The sequence below is a fragment of the Periplaneta americana genome, chromosome 2 (genome assembly GCF_040183065.1).
Source record: "Periplaneta americana isolate PAMFEO1 chromosome 2, P.americana_PAMFEO1_priV1, whole genome shotgun sequence".
NCBI lineage: Eukaryota > Metazoa > Arthropoda > Insecta > Blattodea > Blattidae > Periplaneta > Periplaneta americana.
This window is the reverse complement of record NC_091118.1, coordinates 27,050,748-27,078,093: the sequence shown is the minus strand read 5'-3', so window position 1 is coordinate 27,078,093 and position 27,346 is coordinate 27,050,748. Positions and strand designations below refer to the sequence as shown.

At 35.1% G+C, this 27,346-nt stretch overlaps 1 protein-coding gene across 1 annotated transcript; it reads right to left on the bottom strand.

Moving 5' to 3' along the window:
- Window positions 1-1,696: 1,696 nt before the first annotated feature.
- On the bottom strand, window positions 1,697-27,337 carry LOC138691227 (kinetochore protein Nuf2-like). Its single transcript, XM_069813032.1, has 8 exons — window positions 27,248-27,337; window positions 24,963-25,278; window positions 23,129-23,337; window positions 18,391-18,537; window positions 16,270-16,505; window positions 10,644-10,802; window positions 6,231-6,393; window positions 1,697-3,143 (listed from the first exon to the last, which is right to left on the bottom strand). The coding sequence occupies exons 2-8, from the start codon at window positions 25,270-25,272 to the stop codon at window positions 3,048-3,050; spliced, it is 1,320 nt and encodes a 439-aa protein (XP_069669133.1). The 5' UTR covers window positions 25,273-25,278; window positions 27,248-27,337; the 3' UTR covers window positions 1,697-3,047.
- Window positions 27,338-27,346: the final 9 nt, after the last annotated feature.

Genomic DNA, 27,346 nt, shown 5'->3' with positions numbered 1-27,346 from the left:
GAAAAAACGCCATTTATAGTTTGCCGTGTGCGTATTCTCCAAGTCCTCATGTTTTCCACACTTCAGTTTCTGCACTTACATCCTCCCGACATCGCAGCTGTAGTGATTGAGTCGCGGTTTTTTATTACCGTTCTTAATGTCGATGATGGGCAGGGGCGTATTCTGCGGACTACTGGGGCTACCAGAGGTAGCCCAAGGAAATTACAAAAGAAAAAGTTTATAATATAACATAATGTAATAATTATGTATTATTAGTTTTACCATAGTAATTAAAATTAAAGTAATTGTTAGATATATTTTGTGTAATAATAGGGTCATCGGTAGCCCAAACCCTTTAACCAGTATACGCCACTGATGATGGGATTCCTAATGAATCAGAGAGTTGTTTCTAAGTAAGAGTACTATTCTCATCGTACTTTCGTAAGATTTCCAATTTTTCCGACACAGAAAGGGATTTTCGTTTAACATTCATTGTAATCACATTCACAGACACTTCAATACACTAAAGGACAACAAACTGCCCAGCAAAAATTTCCAGAATTTTATTACGGCCGAGTGAAGAATGCTGTTTGAGAGAGAGGGTTAGCAAGAGGGTGAGGTATTGTAACTGTATGTAGGCTTTAAGCTCGCAGGTAAGGAGTCGAATAAGAGAGCGTAATAAGAGTGTGGGGTACACTAAGGTATGAAGTATGAAGGTTTAAATGTGCAGGTAAAGGGTCGAATACCAATACTTTTCAGGTTAATGGCACCAGTGTGCTCAGTGACCAAGATGTTTCATTGCTGTTACAGTACATTGCTGAAAATTACATCGAAAATATTCCACAAAATCAGCGTATTATGCGGGACTTGAGTGCAACAAATGGGGTATTTTATAAAGGTGTTATATATGAAATGTGCAGGGACCGGACAAAAAAAAGCGTATTACATGGGATAGCGTAATAAGCGGGCGCGTCTTATCGAGGTTTTACTGTATTAATAATTATTTATCGTAGGAAATAATTTTTCGTTCAATGTTTAAGAATTGACATTTGTTAACACTTCGTTAAGAGTAGCCTACAAAGGTAGACTTGACAACTCAGTAAAATCCATCATGAGCATGAAGTGGTAAGTCGTCTACATAACCTTGACAACCACCACTGCCAGTGAAGCAGCAAGTCAGCTGACCAGAAGCTGTCATGTGAGATTCATTGCCGGAAATAAGAATGGCTCGACTGTAGTTTACATAACACAAAAGAGAAAAGTATTATAGCTTTCACAAAAGAGAACTTTCAATGATGGAATGCACGGCTGCTAATATGCATTTTTTCCTCAGTTTTTTTTTTTTTTAATTTATTTGGCCCTTTTTGTTTTTGTTTTTGCCATCTCCCTAGGTCCAGTACTTTTCTTCTGGAGAAAAAGGTGATGGAACTCTGTGTAGAATATATTATAACTGACAGGGAGATTATTATTGTCCAGTCAATGGAAATTTTGTCGATTTTAACCTCATTTTTGTCCAACTTTAAGACTATCCAGGACTAAGCGAAGTTCAAAGAAAAATTATATTAAAAACATAATTATTAACACATTTCTCGGCTCCATAACGGAAGAAAAAACGTTCCAGAACACTGTTCCGGCATGTTCTGCCAGAAAAAAAGCAGCACTGCATAAGCGTATAGAACATTCCAAGGCAAGAGTGACAAAAAAAATCTTAATGAAACAAATTAAAGTAATGATTTTTATTAATTCACATAATACAAAACAGGAAAGTATTACAGCTTTTATAAAAGAGAACTTTAAGTAGCAAGGCAGCCATTCTTTTATAACAGACACCTCATACTAAAAAAATATAGGCTAATTATTTACCCTGGTGTGAAAATAAGATAATGGGTATAGTAAAATGTCTTAATATTCCATAGCTTAATGTGTTCACAGAATATTTGTGAAGCATTAATTTTCCATATAAAAAAAAGTAAGAACATGTCTTATGTGTTAATATATTGTCACATCCATTACAGAAAATAACATTTTTTTTTAGTTAAATAAACAATCATGAAACCTATTGCCACAGATAGTAAAGTGCATATCATCCTTTAGGTACGAATAAGGAGTTTTTAAAATATATATTGGATTGGTGCATAAGTTTGTAACGTTTTTCTGTACTTTCATTCATCTGCTGTCCATGTTTCCATAGCAACCAAGTATTTATTTATGCTACGAACTTATCACATCCTATGGCTGCTTACACTGCCTGCCCAATCAATGCTTATGTGCGAGTAAACGCTAGGTGGGAGATAGTGACTTTGCTTATACTGATAATGTTAATAGCGGTGGGCATTGCCTGCCACCTAGTGGCAAAATAACTTTGATTGAGCAGGCAGTTTACGCAGCTACAGAATATGATCCAGCAGGCAGTGGAACTTATGCACCAATCCAATAGTTATACTTGTTTTTTTGAAAGATGGGACACGACAGTTAAGTGGCCGAGCTTGGAACTACAGTGCCACGTTGCCAATATATGGACTACTATGCTGCTAGCTGATGGAAGCTAGCAATTGTCGTTAAGATGGCTGACGTTAAAACATTCATTGACAATTGATGCGAAGGTAAGAAAACAATACAAAAATCGACAGAGAATCAAACACGAAACGCACCAATGCTAACATTGTTTGCACAATAAATGTCGCCAAGAGAGCTATTAAGCACTCGCCAAGGGGAACGATAAGTTTGGCAACTTAATCATAGTTACCATAGCAACAGGCCTACCACGCTATGTGACATTCAGTTATTTTTCCAATCGCAACGCTCCTGTCATGTCCCATCTTTAAAAAAAAAACAAGTATAGTGAAAAATTTTAACAGATTCTTAAGGTAATATAAAATGAAGTGTTGAGGTGAGTGCTGATAACATGAAAACCTTCAGAGCAATAATGATGAAAATTCACGAGTTTAAAGAAAACCGAAAGGTGACGAGATAAGAACGGAACATAAAAAAGCTACTTATATTTTCATAATTAACTTCTAAAACTCTCCATTACAAAAGACTGAAGAATGGGACAATGTTAAACTGCACTACTGTAATTCCTTTTCCTTTTTCAATCTCAAAGCCCTGAGCTGTTGCAGGAACTCTGCGTCCTGTTGTTCCATTTCTTGAATGGCAGAATTTTGCTGCAACACACAAATGCAGTTCAAGCATCAAACTCTGAAGAGGTAATTTCAGGGTTCAGTAATCTTTATATGAAACGAGTCAAAGTTAGGAGAGAAGAAATGCCAGAAGGAAGTGAAATAGGGAGAGGAGTACGTCAAGGATGCCCTTTATCACCTACCCTTTCAACATCTACTTGGAGGATTTAGAGAAGAACTGTTTTCAGAACATGGGAGGAGTGATAGTAGGAGGCAGAAGAATAAAGTGCATAAGATTTGCTGATAATATGGCTTTGTTAGCAGAAGAGGAGATGATACTAAGGGATATGTTACAGGAGATAAATGACAGCTGTGAACAGTATGGGATGAAAATAAATACAATAAGACGAAGACTGTGGTACTAGGAAGAAAAATAAAGAAGGTAAACTATTGTTCGGTTTTTGCTATAAACCCTTCAATTCATACCAGGATAGGGTTACCAGATGAAATATCTGAGCCTGAGGACATCCGAGACTGAAAACTAGGACACCAAGATTAAATAATAAAAATTGTCATATTGCATAATAAAACTATTTAATATTACTAACATATTGTTTACGCATAATAATAGTTATAAATCAGTGCTTTTTTTCTGGAAAAAAGTTTACCGGAACTCTATCACTGGATCACATTATAGAACAATAACGTAGGTTTAAAAATATTAGGCCTACATACCTTATATTACAATAAGTTCCAAACGGAGCTCATCGATTTTAAGCATAACGGAAATTTTGCGATTTCGAGCTATAGTTTCAGGAACAATAACGGAAGATGGCAGCACTAGATTGCGTAAGTTACTTTTGCACCAACAATAATAATGAGAACATGTAAACTCTTGGACTCGGCAGTGGCGGAAATTTTAATTTTCAATTTCGCTTATAAAATATATCTCGTTGGAATTTGTAATAGCAAAAAGTTTACCGGAATGCGTTCCGGACCGTTCTGGCTGAAAAAAAGTGCTGGTTATAATACAAACATTGCAAACAATGTAATTAACTTCCCAGTTCTGTTCTACAGGCCGCAAAATGAAACTGGGGTACAGTATTTACTTTTCAGTTCATTAGTGAAGCTACGTTTCCACTTCAACATCTTTAAATCTAAATGCAAATAAAGTTTGCAGTTTAGTTAGTAGGCCTAATTCCCAGATATTCCATTGTGCCAAAATTCGCATATATTCCATTGTGCCGAAATTAAGTTTGTAATTATGTTGTTGTTTTCTAATGCCAGGCGTTTGACAATAAAGTCATTTGACCTCTTGCACTCGAATATTTTTCAAAGATATTATCATGGCCAGCCAATGAAGCACAGATTTTGAGGTGTTCCGAATTCATTTCTTGGTTTGAGTTGCACAATGGGCAGTTAGGGGACTGATATATTCCAATTCTATGCAGGTGTTTGGCCAAACAATCATGGCCTGTTGCCAATCTAAATGTAATTATAAAAAATAAAAATAAGTACCTCCTTACCTTTAACAAGTATCAAAGTCGGCTATACTACAATGACTAAGCGATCTCCACCACATGCTGCTTCACTTACAAAACAAAATAGTGTCACGCAGCGAGACTCCAGAAATCAATCAATTGCTCGTTTCGATATTTTAAACTCGCGAGGTACCAGAGATCGTTGTAAATATTTCGGTCGTTCAGTGACACCAACTTCTCCATCCGCAAAAAAAAAAAAAAAAAAAAAAAAAAAAACACACACACACACACACAATTTTATCCCAGTCAAGATTATAACGAATCTCGGATGTGAGTAAGTTTTATAAATTCAATTTTAATAGGTACCTCGGCAATTTAGAAAATCCCCCTGGACGTCCCCAGACACATTAAAAACTAGAACATTTGATAACCCTATACCAGGATGACTACTGACTATAAATTTTCTAGAATTACTTTTGATTCTAACTATCAATCAATCTTCTTAATGTATCCAGCTGTTTGCTGACAACATAAAGTCCACTGTAGTCTATTCAGTTGTTGTTTTTCACGAGAGTTTTAAATATTTAGGAACAATAATAACTAGTGATGGAAGAGTAGATCAAGAAGTACTGAACAGGGTAAAGAAAGCAACATCAGCATACTATCAAATAAGTAATACAATAGTTGGGAAAAAAGAAATAACCACTAAGACAAAAATACAGATATATAATTCAATAATTAAACCTATAATACAATATAGTACCGCAAGCTTACCACTCTTAGATAAACATCGAAGTAAATTAACAGCAGTGGAAATGAAATATCTTAGAAGAACTGTAGGAAAGACCAGAAGAGATAGGATAAGGAATGACAGGATAAGAGAAGAAGTTAAAATGAGAAAAGCATTAACAGAGGTGATTAATGAAATGCAATTGAAATGGTTTGGGCATGTATATCGTATGGGAGAAGAAAGGAAGGTTAAACAGGTGATGGAAATGAGAGTGGAAGGAAGAAAGAGAAGAGGAAGACCAAGGATTAAATGGGAGGATACAATAGAAAGAATAGGCCAACAGAAAGGAAAAACAATGGTAGAGATGAAGAGAATGTGTAGAGATCGGGAAAAATGGATGAAATGGACGGAGAGAGGCGAACCCGACGCTTAGCAGCAGAAGGGACTGAAGAAGAAGAAGAAGAAGAAGAAGAAGAAGAAGTTTTTCACGAGAAATGAGGGGTATTTTGATCGGTGTTCATTATAGATGCCTGTTGCTAGTAGCCAGAGTTGGGGGTGTAGTCAATATATTATTATACGTAAACAATATGTGGTATACCTGGAAACGAGAAAGTCGATAATATTGCAAAACAGGCAACATATCTGCAACCAAGACCTCTTCAAGTGAGATCTCTATCCAATGCTTCTGCTTCAGTAAAGTCTCATTTTACAAACCTATGGATCAACAATTGGCTCTCTTCTGACAAAGGAAAAATTTTACAGTCTGTACAAAAGAAACCAAATGACCTGGAAATGTATAAAAACTTGATTCTAACTATGCCAAAATCACTTTGGAATCAAATTCCATAGCCCTGGTACCAAGACATGACGTCATTCTACAGCTTCTCTAAGGCAGTAACACATAAGCAAGAAGTCTCTCACCTCAGCCACCATATTGCTATAATGAGCATCATATTCGCGAGCCTTGTTCTTGGCCAGTGCGTCTAGCTGGATTATTTCCTCTTCCAGTGACACCACCTCCTGTTCCACTGCTTTAGCCTTGTTCGCCTGATCATCCGCCTGCATTACTACTTTCTGACATTCCCTACGGACACATATCATAACACAATGTCAAATTGTATTGTGTACAACAGTTTATTTTTGCACTAAATCTGGAAGAAAGCCAAAGACAATATGACTGTTTTAAAAATTACTCTTGTGGGGATCAAACATTTCTTCTCATACATTTTACTTTCAACAACTTAGTTCATTTATTATGTTGCAAATAATATTACTGTTTATAATTTGCTTAACAAATGTTTGTCTCGATAAAATTTAAATAAACACTTAAAAAAACACATTATGTCATTTGAAATCTGAATTACATTATTCTGGCATCACAGTGCAGTGAAATGTCTTTATAACGATATTTTCTGATTATTGCTATAGTCCCGTCACTCTTATTTCCGGCAGCTAATCGCCCGCCATTTTGGTTCTTTTGTTGGGGTTCACAGAAAGCACACGAGGATATTATTTGCCACTCATTTACTCAATTACAGTGCATTTGATTTATTAACAGATGAGCTACGACATAATGTTTAACGGTGCGGCAAATAGATTCGTCTGGTATCTCGGCAACAAAAGAAAAAAAATGGCGAATGATACTACCTATCTAGACTTTATACAGTCTTCACTTCTTAAGGTGTAAGCAAAGAGGAGGAGTCACGTCGGAAATAACAGCGACGCAACTATAATTTACTCCATTTTGAATCTTGCATACACTACTTTTAACACTTGAATATAAGTAATTGATTAACTAGCGGACTTACTTGTGTTAATTATGTAAGTCTGTGCGGCTTACAGCTGTTTCGGTGCTTCATCACATCATCCTCAGAGCCTATTAGATCTCGGCGTCATCTCGAACTTCTCTGTCTGTTGTGTGGGTGCAAACACACTAAAACACACCCTGATCAAATTCTCAACACACAGATCAATTTCAGTATACACAGACTATTTGACTCCACTTTTCAACAATCAAACGCACCCATACAACAGACAGAGAAGTTCGAGATGACGCCAAAATCTATTAGGCTCTGATGATGGCGTGATGAAGCACCGAAACAGCTGTAAGCCGCAAAGACTTACATAATTAACACGAGTAAGTCTGCTAGTTAATCAATTACTCATAATTAGATAGATAGCTTTATTGATATTGTTCACAAAAGTACAAAACTTAATAATTTAACAAAAGATCTATATACAAATGTAGTTCTACATAATAAATATACAATTTCCTAAACTAATTAATCTATCGCAAATCTCAATAATTTATTGGTTCAAACTTGCACTTACGTCTTGTTTTAGTGCATGTTTAAACCAATCGTGATAACCCTTAAGACTTTAAACCTTAATTATTTGCTCCTTTTCAAAAATCTAATTGTAATATTTAGGTCTTATTTTACATAATAATTTATTATTCCAATTAGATGATCAGATGTCGACATACTGTAAGTCATGAACCTGAAATAGCTGAATTGGTACATTCCATATGTAGGTTAATCTTTCTTTCTTACAATATTTTCATGTCAGCAGAAACGTTTGCGTAACTTCTACGAAGACTACCGCATGCCTGCTTAAAAACAAGCTTGACAAATTGCTTACATAATCAACCTCAATTTAGTTTCATCATTATGTCGCATGTACTCATTATCGATTCAAAATCAATTACTCATAATTTACTTATATGTTATTTGTTAAAAAATTTAAATTTAACAAATACCATTACAGTACAACCCCAATTAGGGTTGTCAGGTTTTCAAACTGGAAATACGAGAGATTTTGGAAATAATTACCAAAATCGTTCCATCACAACATTACCTTTAGGAGCACGTTGTATGCAGCATTACTGTATGCAAAAGTAATTTAAAATGAATCTCATAGAACTATTAATACTTACTAGGTACTCGCTTTGTATTCATTCGGAAACTTTTACAATAATTGAAATTTCACTTAACAAAACAGGTTAAAAATTAATGAGAATTTGTCATTGTAGATTACACTTAAAAATCTGTAATTAGAATAACTTTCACAGCAACATAGCACCATTCATATTTACCAAGAGGATAAAGGATTAAGATACTGTACAATACCTAATACATACTGTGACAGCAGGCCGAATACTCTCGGCACTTCAGGGAACTTTGTGCGCGTCCAGCAGGAAAGGGGGGGGGAGCGCGAGGAGCCGGCGCAGACGTGACGAAGGCAGAGAGGGGGAAGTAATGCGCCTGCGACTGAGGGAAGAAATCCAGAGAAGTCGAGAGGCGCCATCTTCTGGACATCTGTAGAAATTTCTAGCATCGTACTTTTCCGAAACTATGGTCTAGTTATAAATTGGAGACGCAAGTGAGCTGAGCAGTTGTTGCAGTTTTTGGACAGCAAGCCAGTCAGTTTTGTGTAGCAGTGAAGCCAGCTTCGAGACCGGAGTTCGACTTGTGTGTGTCCGCAACTGGGGTAGCGTCCTGGAGAGTGCGGCGAACCCGGAGTCTTTGGTTCGTTGTGCAGTGGACTGCAGTTGGGGGACCTGAGTTCGAAGTTCAGTGAACTGTCTCTGGAAGACTTGGGTGCGATATATTGTGAATTTGAGTGAATGAGCTAGACGAACTAGCCAAGGCAACGAACTGTGAACTGACAGTTCTGTTTTGTAAATAGTGCTTTGTGAACATTAAGGGGAGAGGATGGTATTTTTTGGTGAAAAAATGAGTAAATTAAAAAAAAAATCTTAAAATACTCTGGGATGTGTCTGGAATGCATAGCATAACATTTTGTGGGTATTTGTGCCCTTATCGAATGTTGAGTCGCCATTTTTAAACTTCCTTCGTTATGGATTTTTTAATTACTGGCCCACTTTTATTGTTGTTTCGGGTAAATTAAATTTTCAAAAAAAAAATTTTTTTTTCTTTAAAATACCCTTTGATATGTATGAAATCCATTGCATAACATTTTGTGGGTATTTGTGCCCTTATCGGATGTTGAGACGTCATTTTTAAACTTCCTGCGCTATGGATTTTTAAATCACACGCCCGCTTTTATCGGTTTCCAGTAAGTTCATTTTTTTTGCTACATTGCCAGACAAAAATGGATATAATTTCTGAACTATTAAAGATCATGCATGAAATTTAGAACACACATTCGTTAGACTATTAGGAAACTTTTCTCTGTAACAGAATTTTGTTAATTGATTTCATTTTAAAAATACGTCCGTTTGTTTGCAAGAAAGGAAATCAGAAACGTTTTATTAAATTTTAATTGTTTATTTTACAAACATAGGAACTAATATCAAAATTCTGTTACAGACAGTTTGTAGAACATGCTTTTGCAAATACATTGCAAAACACTGTTTGAATCTATCTTTAAAAACGGTGTAGATATATTGGTTTCAGTACAATCCTGCATTGGGTATATTTTTTTTCAAATTTGGGCCCCCAAATATATATTTTTTAAATATTTTTATTTGGTTGAGTTGCCACAGCTATGAGCTTTCTACATCCAAAAAATTAATATTTTACACCAAATAGGAAAAAAGTTTTAAAAAATACCATCCTCTCCCCTTAATTGAGATTAACAGTACATTGTTGTTTTCAATAATCCAAGTGAATTGTCATTGTCGTCTGTGGAGTGAAATAACGAATACTGAGTTGCTGTGTGGAGTGGAAATCCCATTGTTGACGAGAGTGTTTAAAGTAAATTATAGAAAGCGATTATTGTTGAAACAATAAAGTTACATTATTGTTTTGTATAAAAGTTACAATACTATGGTATTATTATTTTTATTTCAATACAATCTGACTGAAGGCGCCAGGCGACATTGACGATGACATTCAACACAGTTTGGACAGGGTCTTGAAAAGTTAATAAGGCATTTTAGAAATAATTTTATAGAAATGAGCAAAAAAAAATATATATATATATATATATATATATATTTTCCCATATCTTTTTGACATTTCTGGATAAATATAACTCAATCCAGGACACACCATTAAAATCCAGAACAATCCTGGGAAATCCAGGATGTCTGACAACCCTGACAGCACCATTTTGATGCCCTTGTCACAAGGATTCTAGGCTTTTACACTACTGAATTCAATGCAGAACTCATTGAATACTGCTGAACAGTCAAGGTAGTCTAATGACCACAGAGTGTTGCCTGGCAACATATTCACATCCTGTAATAGCAGGAAAGTTTCGAATAATGCGAAAGTATAGTGCATTTTTATACTACTTTCATTCTATAAAAAAAGCTACAAAAAATCGCTACTCTAGCAGTTTGCTTCCCTCTGCCAGTTGGTTCTTTACCTCGAGATCTTCAGAATTTCTTGCTCCATATTCGGCTTCAGCTCCAGCATATGTGCCAGTTTTGCTCGCAGCTTTTCAATTTTCGCCTCAATATCATGCTTCACATTGTTCGATGCCTCCTTCTGCTTCTTTTTGTCTTCCATCTTGGATTCCAGAGACCTGCATTCAACCATCTCTTAAGACAAGAATTTTATTTAAGACTAACACTTAGATTTTATGAAAAATTAATGTGCACATAATATTCAGCAAATGTCATTGCCTGAAAGTTATGAATAGGGTGATGACTCCATGTGTCTGATTTTGGACATGGATATAGAGTTTAACTTGGTTATAATGGCAACTATGGTTACCAGGTTTTCAAACTGAAAGTAGGAGAGATTTTGGAAATCACTGCCAAAATCGATCTATCACAGCATTATTGATATTATGCAAATCTAATCTTTCAGGTGAGGCTCCCTGTAATGCAGATTTGAATAATTTCAAGGGAAAAATTGTTCCGGGGCCGGGTATCGATCCCAGGACCTCTGGTTGAATGTACCAGCGCTCTTTCCAACTGAGCTACCCGGGAACTCCACCCGACACCGTCTCAACTTTTCCCTTTATATCCACACAACTCGCGTGGGCTGACGAAATGCCAGAGACCCACATCGAGTGCACACAAACTCTGTGTGACTTGAGCTTGTGTGCACTCGATGTGGGTCTCTGGCGTTTCGTCAGCCCACGCGAGTTGTGTGGATATAAAGGGAAAAGTTGAGACGGTGTCGGGTGGAGTTCCCAGGTAGCTCAGTTGGAAATTCAACCAGAGGTCTCGGGATCGATACACGGCCCCAGAACAATTTTTCCCTTGAAATTATTCAAATCTGCTTTACAGGGAGCCTCACCTGAAAGACTAGATTTGCATAATATATACATCACTGTGTACGTTAACAGAAAACCACAATTTAAAGTCACACAGAGTTTTGTGCACTCGATGTGTGTCTCTGGCGTTTTGTCAGCCCATGCGAGTTGTGTGGATATAAAGGGAAAAGTTGAGACAGTGTCGGGTGGAGTTCCTGGGTGGCTCAGTTGGAAAGAGCGCTGGTACGTTAAACCAGAGGTCCTGGGATCGATACCCGGCCCCAGAACAATTTTTCCCTTGAAATTATTGATATGTTTTACCTTAAGGAAGATGTTATAGATATAGAGTGAACCGTGAGTAATGTCATTAATTTCAGGGGTTATTCTTTGAGATATTTAACCCCTTCAGGCCTGATGAACATTATAGTGTACAATGTTTCTTTTTTGGAATGTCCTCGATACTTTGAAATATTTTGAAAAATTCAATGTGATAGATATGGAGAATATTATTTTTGGAACATTTCTATACCAGAATTAAAAATAACATTTAAAATTTTGGGGCCCCAGAGGTCAAAATTGTCCCCAAATTTTTATTTTCTGTGAAGACTTGATTTGGGAATTTTGGATCCCCAGAATGAATATGAGACCAGTTTTTTTTTTTTTTTTTTTCAGTTTTTTAAAATATAAATTCAGGTCTGAAGGGGTTAAAACAAAAAAGTTTGATACAATTTGCTCGTTTGTGCTTCCTTCTCGAGAAAAAAATTATTTTACATCAAACATTTCATAGCATATTTTGGAAAACCTATTGAATTAATTCCCAATATGCTCAGTCAATTATTTAAGAGAATAGTATATTATGATAATAAAATAATGACTGAAAGAATTTTAGTTTCGTCCTTTATATGTGCAGGAACAAATGCAGGTTTTCGTTCTACAAAGAAGTTTTAAAACCAGATGCACTGTGGCAACACTGTAAAGATGCCTGAGAGATGCAGCTCGCATATGCAAAATACAACGAGAAATAGAAACATAACACAATTGCTTTTAAATATGGCTCGGGGAATTTGATTTCTTGTATGTAAGTTTACCGATTACTACTTAAAAAATTAAAGTGAGAAGGAACTATTTCTAACAACTGAAGAAAATTTCTAACAACTGAAGAAAATGCTTGTAGTATGACAAGCGGAGCTTTTTAAAATATTAACTACATATGTATAATGTAAAATAAGCTTTTATTATTGGCTGTGTTCACGGAATATTTAATTAAAATTAAGTCGAAGAGTTTGAAAATAAAATTATTTGTACATCAGCATTATAAACAGTCTTTATTGTTAGTGAAAATCGTGCATAATATGCCACATCATCATACTAGTACTGTAAAATATTACCATGACAACTAAAATGTCGTAACTTGTATCATAGAGTTAACATTATGAAAGATTTAATACATCATTATTGTCATAGCAACCTCTTTCCTCATATACCATGATATCAAACTACCATCATTACAAATCTCATGTTATTTCTCACTGTGTTCGTTTCATAACATTTACTCATGTAATAAACTATAACATTATAAACTTGTTTCATAATTTTTACTATTTTGATTCTGTTCGTTACTTTAACATAAAATAAGCACAACATATTTTTATTTTTTCCTTTAGAGTTTCAAATGTTTTAAAATTTTGTTTTTATAACATGAAACATTCATCATTATTGTTTACAATCTCTATCATATTCAATTGAAATGGAAGTGTAGAAATATTTCTCAATCTTATCCATTTAGTTTGAAAGAAGCGTGTATTATTGCCTGTGTTCTCTTAACATTTAATTAAAATTAGGTTGTAGAGTTTATTTTAAATTGTCCAAGATATTGTTTAATGTGAAACAAGCAGTGTTCATTCTCTGTTTTCTAACACAGTTTAAACACAAAAATTAAACGGTACATCATCTGTATATTTTCTTACGAGTTTAAAAGCAATGAAAATTGGGATGATGGCAATGACCTTCAACAACCCAGGTAAAGATGTTGTTTAGAGCAACACAATTTAATGTTGCACTCCCAGCTGGTTTCAGCATGCAGCACGTTTTTTCTGAAAAACTAATCATAATATAGCAAAATGGTATTCGATTTTTTGTTGCTCTTTACTCAAAGAATCACCCACCAGAATTAGTGACATTACTTCCTGGTTCACCATGTATAGGCCTATATATACTTTCACGTGTTAATATTGAACTAAGTTTATAAATACCTAGTTGATTAGTTTCGGGTTGGAGCGATCTTCAAAACTGGTGAGGTCCTTGTGTCTTCCAGTGTATTCATTTGGCTTGTTGGGGAGTGCGTTTGTGTTGTGTAATGTGGAGTCAAATAGTGTGTGTTTTCTGAAATTCAATTGTGTGTTGAGGATTTGTTGTGGGTTCAATATTAACACGTCAACATAATCACCATATACAATATTCCTAAGTGATATAGTGTTAAAAAGTGTGTGTGTGTGTGTGTGTGTGTGTGTGTGTGTGAGAGAGGCGTTAAAAATAAATTTAAATCCGTGAAGGGCCTAGACCGACCAGCCAGCTGCTGGCTTCACGCCCACATGCCAAAGCAGAGGTGGACGATCATCCAACCAGAATGGAGGTATCGTGTGGTTAGCACGATGATCCCCCCAGCCGTTATAGCTGGATGTGTGAGGCGTACAGTTCCAAAACCATCCAAATCCATTTTCTTCAGCAAAATGATTTTTTTTATCTATTATTATATCAATAATGTTCCAAAGCAGTAATAGCATCACTAAAAGATACAAAATTGTTGGATAGAAGAAAACAAGAATAATGAGGTTGATAGGAAAGGAAAGATAAAGAGTGGGATACAAAAAAAGAATGGTAAGCCAGGAGCTGGAGAGAAGAGAAGAAGGATAAAGAGGTGGATAAGAAGAGACGAGAGGAAGGAGAGGTGGGAAGTAGAAAACATGGAAAGGAGGAGGAAGAGGAGAGAAGAGAAAGGGGACATGAAGATGATAAGAAGAAAAGGATTAAGAAGATGGGTATACCGGGGACAGAGCATTTAGAGGTTTCAGTGACGTCACTGCAGAAGAGCCGCACACAGCAGAATTGTTCGTTGCACTACTAACTGAAAACGTTGACCACTTGCTTTCACTGATCCAGCTGTGCTCTACAATACAATAAAATGTTTTGCAGATGAATGGTACTGTACCCGGTAGTGAGGTAGGAGGGGGTGGTTGGACTACTTAAAAGTATAGTCCGGATCAGCTTACTCAATACCCTAAGGGTGAAACCTAACCATTTTTCCACTATTACGAAATATGCTAGTGGATTATAGTGATTTTCTAGCTTTCAGGTTGAATTTTCTTTTACCAACTTCGTTTCGAATTTCGGGTACTGACAAATACCACAACTGGCAGTTATTTTCTAACTGTTATGTTGGCAGCAATGATTTCGGTTTACAGTGAAGCAAATTGATGAAAATGCAAGTAAGTAAATACATTTTTAGGTTAGGTCTCATGAATCGTAAATTCTTTAGTCAAAACAATAAATTTCATGTTGCCTGACAAAATAAATTGTAATATTAGATCATACTAATCCTAATGACCAACATAATAAGCGAGAAGTCCAGAAGGAAAATATACTATTTTATAAATAAATTATTGAACCACTTAGGAAACACCTCGCAACATAAAGATGAGATGTGGTAAATAAGCAAGACATTGTTATTGTTAACACTGTATTATTATTATTATTATTATTATTATTATTATTATTTCAGTACGTAGCATTTTGATTTTACCCTCTTTGGTGATATCTGGTACCAATATTAGTTGGCAACACTGAAGAGATGGCCAAATTAGACTTTTAGGAACTGCTCTTACGTGATCCTCACTATAATGTAATTTGTAATTTGGTCACCCACTTGCAAATCACATAGTAATCAAATTGAAAAAATTCAAAAACGATTCTCTAGATATCTGTATTTTAGAAGATATCATTGTTCAGCCCTCCATAACAAAATTTCGTACAACAATCTACTTCCTGAATTTAATTTAATGTCTCTTGCCAGTCGTAGATTACTTGCTGAACAGCTTTTATTACATAAAATATTCAACGGTCTACTGGATAATAGCGAAATATTATCACAAATCCAGATTAACGCTAGAACATCACATTTAAGAAATCGTCAATTGTTATATTATAAAAAAACCAAACACTTCAGCACATAAAAATTCACCAGTGTTAAAAATATGTTCAAATTTCAATGAAATATGTAAAACATGGGATCTAGATATCTGCATTTCTTACATGGAATACAAGCATTTTCTTATTAATATACTGAAGGTAGTTGATTATATATAATATTGCTATTTGTTACTCTGTAATTTGCCAATTATAGCTACATTTTACATTTTTGGCTATGATATCTATATTTAACTATTTTTCATTTATTTTATTTTGTATTTTTCATTTATATCTATATCTGTATCTCTTATTTAGGTAGTATCTATTTGTCTGTTCTCTTTTTTTTTTCTTTCCTTTTCTCATTTTCCATTTTAATTTGTATTTACACTTGTATCTGTTTCATCTCTTTTTTTCATGTTATCTATGTTTTTTTTTGTAAACGAATATCTGTATTGATAAATAAGTAAGTAAGTAAATAAATAATAAATAAATCAATCAATAAATAAATAAATAACAGTCTCCAAGTCTCTAGATGCTGTCCCCGGTGTAGCAGAAAAAGAAGTAATGTAATGAGAAGAAAGAGATGGTACTGTCTGAGAAGTACCTCAAGTGCTGGTGCAGAGACAGAATTTTAGTGATCATGGCGTCACGCTCCACATACAGCTCCAAGTGTTTGCGATACATTTCCTTCTGGTGGCCCTTCTGCTGCAGGGTCTGCACCATTGCCTGCAACTTCATTTCGTGCTCTGCCTTCTTGTTCTTCTGGCTGGACAGCTTTTCCATAAGATTTGTGGGCGAACTCACAATGGCACTCTCCAGTTGTTTTGCCTCCTCTTCCAACTGCACACGCAAGTATGAATCATGGAATGTCTACTGAAGGAATTAAAGGCATGGTCTTCTGGGCAGACATTCTGACAAAAGAAATCTGTTACACTTATAACCATCTCATAAATGAAGTAAAATGAGTTTTTAGAATCTCAAGAAGATATAGAAAAACTTTTTGAGATAATGAATAGAAATGTAATCAAGATTTATTCTCCTTGCGTAACATTCTGGGTCACTTAAAGAAATTAAAGTCATGGTTTTCTTGACATTCTGACAAAAGAGGACGGACACTGGAAAGTTTTCTTTTCTCAATTGTACTATCAGGGACTGGAATGCTTTACCTGCAGACTTACTAAAGGCTTTACCAACAACCAAAAATGTATTTAAAAATAGGCTTAAGGACTTTACTAATAGACGGTAATTATACACAGTATTTAAAGGGTGTAAATGATATTTTGTTACTGAAGTGTTGTATCAGTGAAGAATTATGTTGTGTCAGTGAAGTGTGTTGTGTAAGTGAAACGTGTTCCTGTCAGTGAAGCTTTATAGTTTATAGTGGCAGTGCAAAGTATTTGAACAGTGAAATGTGTCGTAGTTCCAGTGCAGTGAGTGAGTTGACAGCGAAATGAGTGTAGTGTTGAAAGGTACTTTTGCAGATATGAACATATCATACTCGTGGCTTTTAGTTCGAACTTAGGTTTAAGATACAAATTAGATTTATTTTAAATATTATTTTAAGTGATCATGCTTCATTTAATTTAGGATGTTCCCTGTTATTATTAATATTATTATTATTATTAATTGTACTTTTAATTAATAAGTTTGTTATTGTCATTATTGAGTGTAATTAGTTACCTCTGCCACCGAGTATATACCCATTGCAGTGTGCATAAATACATACATACAAAAGAAATCTACACTTGTAACCATTTCATAAATGAAGTAAAATGAGTTTTTAAGATCTCAAGAAGATACAGAAAAACTTTCTGAGATAATAAATGGAAATGTAATCAAGATTTATTCTCCTTGTGTAACATTCTGGGTCACTTAAAGGAATTAAAGTCATGGTTCTCTTGGCATTCTGACAAAAAAAATCTACACTTGTAACCATCTCATAAATAAAGTAAAATGAGTTTTTATGATCACAAAAAAATATAGAAAAACTTTCTGAGATAATGAATGGAAATGTAATCAAAATTTATTTTTCTTGTGTGGCATTCTGGACCACTTTTAATGACCTTAACATTCAAGTTCAAAAAATAATTTCCTTTTTCAATTAATGTCACTCATAAAAGTGTTTAAAATTAAATTAAGTTTGAAAATAAACTTGGTGAGGGAGATAAATGTTACATTTCTCAACTTGTCAACAGAATATTCCATCGCAATACCAAAACCATATAATAGAGTTGAAAAAATATAAAAAGTATATGACATTATGAGGTGTCTGATAAGAGAATGCAATTGAATAATGAGGATGAAGACCACATAAAGGTGACACGATTCATTTTCTACACATGGAACTCCAGATGTAACTTACTGATCTCTAGAGTGCAAAAAATTATCGACTCAAGCATAGGGAGAGCATTTAAATTTTTAATGATATTCTGGATAAGGATAAATTTAAAAAATGATAAAATGATTTTTTAGACATTCTGTATTTTAGTAAAAAATTCTACACCCTAGAACGTTGCTTTCATACACAAACAAACTTAAGTCCTGAAGTTACTTTATGGTATTATCATATCATCTGAGATTAAATTAGTAAAACATTTTAAATTCTAAGTTTTTATTTTAAGACTTTTTCTATAGATGTGAGGACATTTTACAGGTCTTTTAAAGTGTTCCTATGTCGTCAACATCCACTTTTGATGACTACCTACCTACCTACCTACCTACCTACCTTCTGGCACTCAGACTGGAGTTTTTTTTCATGTCGCTTTTCCTCCTGTACTTCAGCCTCAATGATTGTATTCTCCTGATCCTGCAAGTTGTTTTCTTGCTCTACCTGTTGAAATCTTTGGCGCAAATTTTTTATTTTCTCGTTCACCTGTACAAACAGTCAGCAATGAGATCAGCAAGCTCTGCACAAACACAATATACCAGAATAGCACATGACATTGACCAATAGTGGCTCAGTCCACTGTTGCAATACTTTGCACACAAGTGTGTAAGATGGCTGGTGATGAGTTCTGGACAATGACACAAACAGAATTACAGGAGTTCAAGCTGGTGTAATAAGGGAGAACGATTGTTATGGTATATGGAAGGAAAAATGGAAAAGAAAAAAAAAAATTGCCTGAAATTTGATTACCATAGATTTGATTCTAATGTTCGTAGATTTTTTAATATTTTTTGTGCTGAATGAGAGAACTTCTGACTACTGATTTAACCTTGAGTTATTGTGATCTTTCGCATTCTAAGCTAGAAATTTATTTTGTTTTCTTTCTCGCCCAAATTTACAAAATTTTCAGGTCATGTTAATAAATATACGATAATCTTAAATAATTTTAATTTATAAACTTCCCTTATTAAAAGACTGCCAAGACTGACAAAGTGTACTGATATTTATGACTGTTTATAGATATAAATATGAAACATGTAATTTGAAAAATAAAAGAGGAAACAAAGAAACCTATGTCATAAAATATATTAAACAAGTACAATAGTGTAAAAATACAGCAAAATGGAAATATAAATACATTTCAAAAGTTGTTACTGGTGCTAGTGATTTCGTAAAATCCGAATTGATCCCTTTAAGGCACTAATGGCTATTTTCTCACAATGGCAGTGACAAGCAGTGGACAAAAATTTAGCTGAAACACTGCTTATTTGTTATGATGATGATGATGATAATGATTATTATTATTACTACTACTACTACTACTACTACTACTACTACCACCGTATTTGCTCGCGTACTTTGCGCCATGGCGTATTTTACGCACCCTAATTTTTAAAGGATTATTTTGAACTTTAATTCTGCTCCATGTATTTTCCGCACACATTTTACGTACAATTTTTTTTTTCAGTGTAGTATGAATTTTCCTTCCCTAAATTCCATTGCCAATATTTGCATTCCACGGCATTGTTCATTGACCAGTACCCAATTCAACTACGTGCTCCACAAAGAACCCCTAAATAACGTTACTTCAACTCTGATGCTTGTCCTTGTATATTACCCCTAAGGGCAGTGACTGTGACAAGTCCGAGAACAGTAAATACTATTCGAGATTCCAATACCGGTAATCCTAGTAATGTTAGTTTTACTGTTTAACAGATATCGTGCAGTTGTCACCGCAACTTGAAGAATGCATCGATCAATCATCTATAGACCTATAAACTTGTACAATCTGCTCAATTAAAGACTACCTATTAAGAATGGTATGTCTATTATGTACTTCACATTCATTATGATTGTCATATACCCAATTTAATTAATATATATAATTCAAGATTAGCAGTAGTCTTAGGTGACAAAAGTACTGTATTCTTAATTACTATATACTTGAATAAAACCCAGATCAAGAAGTCTAATTTAAAAAATTGGCATATTTTATGCATCCTAATTTTTCAAACAGCCAGAATAGATTCAAAGTGCGCAAATTACGCGAGCAAACACGGCACTATACTTTGGACTTGCAGTAAGTAAGTAATATGAATTCCATATTCTCTTACACCCCTCAATGTTTTGTGTATTAGAATGGTACACTATGATGAATTTTTGAACAGGCATAGAAGTTAAATGATTCACTGAATAAAATGTACATGATGTCATTTAAAGAAATGAAGTCATTACTCGAATCTCTTTACTGGTATTAATTCCCCATTGTACTTAAACATCTTTTGTTTGAAACAATTTTTCATTTGGCACCTGAGAAAAAAATTATTTTGGGTGAGCAAGATAAATGGGACACCGTGTATATTGGCATTACCACAAATGATGCTTAATACAACAACAGTTGGAAAACTATGTGTTTTGCAGTGGTGTAGCCATATTAATTATTCTGGGTGGGCCAGATATGCAGGGTTTAGAAAGTACCTGACCCATCTTCTGACAATAATGCTGCAGGCAAATTGCAATATAGCGAAAGTAGAAGCTCCTCCCACGACCCCTTCCACTTTTCCCCTACTAGCTCACCAGACACTCTACGTGATAGGCAAGTGTTGTGTCGAATGCACATTTCATGTAGGTGGGAATAACTTCCCCTACTGGCGTTCGCTATATTGCGATTTATCCAACGCTGCCGTCAACTCTCTTGAGACTCATTCTCGGAAGTCTTATTTAATAACATGCAAAATTATGATAAACAATCACGCAAGGCATATCTATACAAACGCTTCATAAGATGAACTGGAGCTATCGAGATTCCCTAGCAACGAATCTGTCGATTGCTGATGATGGGTCCTTCAACAAATTCCAACTTTTCTCTCTCGATGGATAGAATTGCTAGATTACAAAGCCTTGTGTTTGACATGATTGTCAAATTTTTCTTCGTTTCAGAGCTTTGAAAAGTTTTATATCATTGCCTTAACGAAGGACGAACATTTACTAATATCCATTTTTGGAGACTGAGGTGCTTCCGATAATGAATTTGCAAGAGCAAGAATATCGTCTAAACATACCAAATAAAATAAGGTGTCAAATTTTTCTAGCTGATGTAACAATTCAGTAGCCTCCACGGCTTCCTTCTTTTTTTTCGCTGCCAGACAATTTTTAGGCCCAATCCAACACAGTTAAATTGGCTCTTGAAGAAATGAACGCATTTTTGACTTCTCACCTTAATGCTATCGACTGTAACTATTGCTCTGGATCCATGGTTTAGTTTTAATGTTGAGTATTTTCCATTAAAAACACGCAAAAATTCGCATATTTTTTGGGTGGGCCTGGGCCCACCTGACCCACCCGCTGGCTACGCCACTGATGTTTTGACAGAACTATCACCTACTTTACTTTTGTGTTGATACACTAGTCAACAAATTGAAATTTCTTTCCTGTATCTGGTTTGTAAATGGGTGGTTTTACCTAATTTTGGGGTGCTGAATTCAATGAAAAAATCAGTTTCTTTCTAACATGTCACATTTTCTAGATACACAGCACTAACATAAAGATAGTAATAAAATATTGGCTATCATTTACCATTTTAAATATAAACATAACACTTAAGACTCACAAAAGTTTTCTTGGTAACATAAAAAATTCATATAAACCAATAAAGGCATACTAAAATAATTCACAGTAATCCAAGATATTATTTACATTGTTTAATAACAATTTCCTTCAGTAAAATGGGATGACAATTCTTTCCTTTTTTGTACGCTGTCTCATCAGTAATCACCCAACATTGAAGGGTTCCAATGACCTTGGTAAAGGTGCTCCATAATAAGGATGTCTTGGTTAAAGCACGAGTGTAAAATAGTAATATGCGTTACAAGAGTGGTATGTTAAGTTTTCATGTTCGAGGAAAAGTTTGAAAAAGCGAAATGTAGTTGAGCTTTTTTAACTTCCGAGAATTGAAAGAAAACATACCGTTCGTGTATCGTACATTATTTTGTGCAAAGATCGTTTATTACATACCCGAAAGAGGAATTTCTAATTAGTTGCAATGAAATCTCCATCTTGGTTTCTGTTCAATGATGGCAAATTTGCAAAACAAAAATATCTATCTTCAACATTGTTGCTTTAAAATGTTTTCTGTGTTTACTATACTCCAGCAGGCCGTGATATACGTCTGTCTTTTTTTTCCCCCAGTCTATAAATGCGAACTTAAAACAAACGGTAAGGTTATGTAATGATTTATTTTTCATTTTAATATTTTAACAATATTATTTATATAACATATTGCAGTAATAACATCGGCATCTGGAATCTTGTTGATTTTTTCACGGCTTCCTCAATGTTACTTGCATCACGAATGCAGTAACTTTAGTGGAGTTGTAGAATTTACTTAATTTTTGCAAATATTTAAAAACAATAATTAACAGTGCAATTTAGGTGAAATTGCAGTGGTAAGTTTCCAATTTATAATTATTACTATATTGAATGTCTCTAAAAATAATATGTTAAAATCAGTATGTCATTTAAGCGGTAAGAAGTGGGAAATTGTTATGTGTGTTAGGTTGGGAATACTGAATGTGGAATTTGAGACTTTCCACGGATTGGTTTTGTGCGGAAACCAAGCAAATACGCACGATCTCGCACAAAATTAATTTTCAGTGATATTTTACACCCCATGTTCTTGCAGTTATCCAGTAGACCAGTCACTATGGAAACATATTCTTTTGAAAACTTGTTCCATTGTATATTACATCCAAATACCAAATGTAGAGTATAACCTGCATACCCTAATTTATTATAGAATTTCCTTGAAAAAATGAGAACACACACACACACACACACACACACACACACACAAAAAAAGATAAAAATCCTATATAAAATCTAAAATATCCCAAAAACCTTACGTGATATAGCAATTCCGAAGGCATATTCGGATTGTACAACCAAAGATTGATATGAATTGATGTATCACACATCAGATGCAAAATGGCTGTCAACCAGTGTAATTATTGGAGTATGAAATCTTGGGTACCATATGCAAAGACCCAAGTATGTCCCTAAGGTTTAGTTCTATACTCACCTCACACATTCGCAAAGGTCGCTGAACCTTCCTTGCAGCACGTTGGTTCAGCTGCTCCTGTAACGCTTCTCTCTGAGCTCGCAGTTGTTCATACTTGTCCTTACGGTCCATGTGCTCCTTCACATGCTCTTGGATCGTCAGAGCCTTCCAGTCAGCAAATGTATGGAAGTTGTCCATGGCACTAATCAGCACCTGTGTGTGATTGGGTTCTAACACACAACATTACAATGTTGATTAGGTGCTTGGTTGGTTTCTAGTTTTAACTTCGTTAACAACTAAAAGAACTGAGTAAATTTGTAAATAGTATACACTTTGAAACTACTGTACAATAATTTCTCAATTATTAACCACAATTAGCTCAGAATTGTAAGGCATTAGCTATTCAGTAGAACCTCTATTATCCGTGGAATGAACAGTTAATCTAAAAAATCGGATAATCTGTACTATGAAATATTTTCATAAATTAAAGGAAGAGGATACTGATTTTTGACTAAAATTCACATTATTTTTTTTTTCGCTTAAAATAATCTTTTGACTGCAGAGAATATCACAAATAAAATATAAGCTCTAACTCAATGCTACAACATTTAATGATGCTATTTTTAAACCTTTGTTAGCCAGGTATTTAAAAGGCTATGCCCACTTCATTCTTCAAGCACACTTGTTTCAAATTTACTGCATTCAGTTGTATAATTTCATTCTTCAATAGTGTGGCAGCCCTATCTCCAATAGTTTTTCGTTTTATTCATTAGACAGCAGGAGATGGTATTATTCCTTGGGTTGTTTTCGTCAGACATGTCTGCTTGAAAATTGTTTCGATCTAAAGTATTGTAGTCTCTAAAAATACATAGTATGTAAATAGTGTATATTATGTAAGTTGCAGTTAGTGTAGTTTTAGCTTTTGTAGTGTATTTGTACACATAGTTACCTACATATCATGAACAGGATTAGTAAACAGAAGGCTAGACTTATGAATCATATGAGAAGTGTGAGGAACTGCTAAAAAATGAGTCAGAAAATGTATTTAAAAAAAAAAAAAGATAGTAAATATAGCAAGCCCACAACAATCATTGCCTGGCCCTTCAAGTGAAATTTATAATGAAATGACTCTTTAGATGTGTTTTTCCGTAAATTACTTTTTTTGTCACCATTCTCACTATAAATTGATATAACTCAGACTATAAACGATAGGAAGCTCAAATTTTTTACAGATCTTAAACAGATTATTTAAAAAGATTTGGCTCCATTAGAATTTTGACGTTTAAATTGAATATGAAAATAATTAATAATATGCAAAGCATATTATTAATTAAATGAAGTCATTTTGTAAGAATGTATATCTTCTTGTGAATCTAATGGTAAACGAACTTCTAAAAAAAAAAAAAAAACTGAGTTAGGCCTATATCAATTTTTGTATCAAATACAATCGAGTTACTATAAATATTTTTAGGCAGATCATTTATCATAATTAAAAATAATAGGGGTCCCAAAATAGAGCCTTGAGGGACCCCAACAGAAACAGGCTCAGAACTAGAATAAGAGCCATTCAAGAAGACACATTGACTACGATCAGAAGCTCCAGCTAGCCACTGCCTTCAAAAGACGAATCACACTAGGCTGGTAACATTGACAAGCTGGTGGCTGGTAAAGTTGAACATGCACTACTGCACCAGCCGCTGGAACGAAGCAGCTGCTGCTGACAGCTGCTACTAGCAAGCTGAAAGCAGCAGCTGGTAAACCAGCCTAGTGTGATCCAGGCTTTAGAAGAGCTAAGGACTAGAAAGAGAAAGAAGAATAAGATCAAGAAAGATCCCAACATTCTATGTGCTCTTACTTGGGTCTGTGAGGTCTGTAAAAGAGAAGTCGTCTACGAAGATGGTCTTGAAGATGATGTTCAGAGCAAAAAACAAGTTCGTAATTGGCAATATGTGGCTGAATGAGTCGGGGTGCTCCAAGTGTGGCAGCTGCGCTAAGTTAGGCTTCTGCAGGTTCTCAACATCCACATTAAGCTCCTCCAAGACACGCGTGAAGTAGTTGCGCACGAACGTGGATGTTGGCCTCTTGAGGTCTGTTGTGTGCACCTTCATATCTGGCATCTTTTCTGTGATCGAGAGGACAAGGTCCTCAAGGTGTTCTTCGTTCATTTTGATCTAAAGCCATGAAAGAAAGAGAATAAAACACTGGCACATTGATATAGTTATTCTGTTTAGTTTTGATTCTATAGTTGATTTTAGCTTTGAAAATGAGTATTTAAGTTTTTCTGAGTCCGGTAAGTCTAGTGATAAGTAATCACTTTTCTACTTTCAATTTTTCAAATGCACATAAAACCTCTAGATATTCACCTAGCTTCGGTAATAATGTTGAGTTTTTAGTCTCATTCCCAACACAACTCCATTACAAAATGTTACTCATTGTTCAAAATTAAATATTAGTTCGTTTCGGAATTTATTTACATTGCATGTGAAAACAAAAGAAAGCTTCTTTTTAAAAATTTGTCAATTGAACCAAAGTATATGTACTCTTATAGGTATATATCGTAATATAGTATTTATACTGTCGTTATTTCTCGAATGTCCTGCATATTGTTGTTTAGTCAACTGTCCGAACACAGGTTTGATTTTACCTAAAGTCGCCAAATATTGGTGCTATTGTAGCCCAATGTCGCCAATTTTCTACTTTAAAAATTATATCATATTTATGTAATAAATTCTATAAATTTAGTATTTATGGTGTAGCCTATGCTTTGCATTGGTTTTTGTACCAATCTTCTGACACTTCTCCAATTTTGCACAACACAAGTCACTGTTAAACCCCCTTACAAATTAAGCCAATCTCAATATTAATGGCCACTGGCATGGCTCAGTCGGTTAAGGCACTTGCCTGCTGGTCTGAAGTTGCGTTCGGGCGCGAGTTCGATCCCCACTTGGGCTCATTACCTGGTTGGATTTTTTCCGAGGTTTTCCCCAACCATAATGCGAATGCAAGGTAATCTATGGCGATTCCTCGGCCTCATCTCGCCAAATATCATCTCACTATCACCAATCTCATTGACCTAAATAACCTAGTAGTTGATACAGCGTCGTTAAATAACCAACTAAAATAAAATAAAAATCAATATTAACACCTTTGAACAAATGAAATATTTAGGGAGTTGGAGTAGAAACTACGGTTAGATTGTTAATTTTTATGTTGTTAGAAAAATCTCTACAATGCTTCGTCTACAGAGGGTTGTTTCCAATCTCTGGAAACGACTTTTGAATAACGTCAAGTGCGTCAAGAGTCACACGACAACTGAACTGTGGCGAAAGGTGACAGACTAGTAGTGAGTGATCTCAGTCAGAGTGCACAGTGTCTCACAGCAGCAATGCTCAAGCTCGGATGGGATTAATTTGTATCATCTCCGGGGGTGTGGCTTGTGGCGTGTGGTGGATTTGCTTGCTTTTTCCCCTCTGGAATTAATCTCATTCGAGCTTCGCCAGTCTTATTAAGAACACAGAAGATGTCTTTCTTGGAAATAACGAAACCACATTTTTTGCAAGCTCCTATGATTTTCACGTAACTGTACTTGACATTGGAAAGGGTCGAAATGTACCCCTTCCAAAAAGGCTCGATTTTCTTGGGCATTGCTGCCGTGAGACACTGTGCACTCTATGAGATCACCCACTAATGTTCTGTCACCTCTCGCCACAGATCAGCTGTCGTGCGACTCTTAACGTACATGACGTCATTGAAAGTCGTTTCCAGAGATCGGAAACAATCCTGAATAAGTTCCAGTATTTATCAGTTAATTGGTCCTCAAATTAAGAAAAAATAGCGCTACTTCCTGGGGCGAGGAAGAAAGAGCGAGGGCAAATCGCAATATAGCGAACGTAGAATCTCCGCTCACGACCCTTTCCACTTTTCCCCTACTAGCTCACCAGACACTCTACGTGATAGGCGAGGGGATAACTTCCCCTACTGGCGTTCGCTATATTGCGATTTATCCCTGATAGCTACCTGACCACCTATAGAGAAATGAATGATTCACACAGTAGTTTCCAGATTCGGTGTGATAAAAGTGTGCAATATTTTTTTCCAGTAGCGTATGAACACTCCACCTGAAATCCACATTTTTCCTACCTTATGATGATGATGTCGACGCAAAATTAGACAAACACAAAGAACTATAAAACAACCCTCGACCTGGAATAGAATTCCCGCTCCCGCGAAATCAGGATT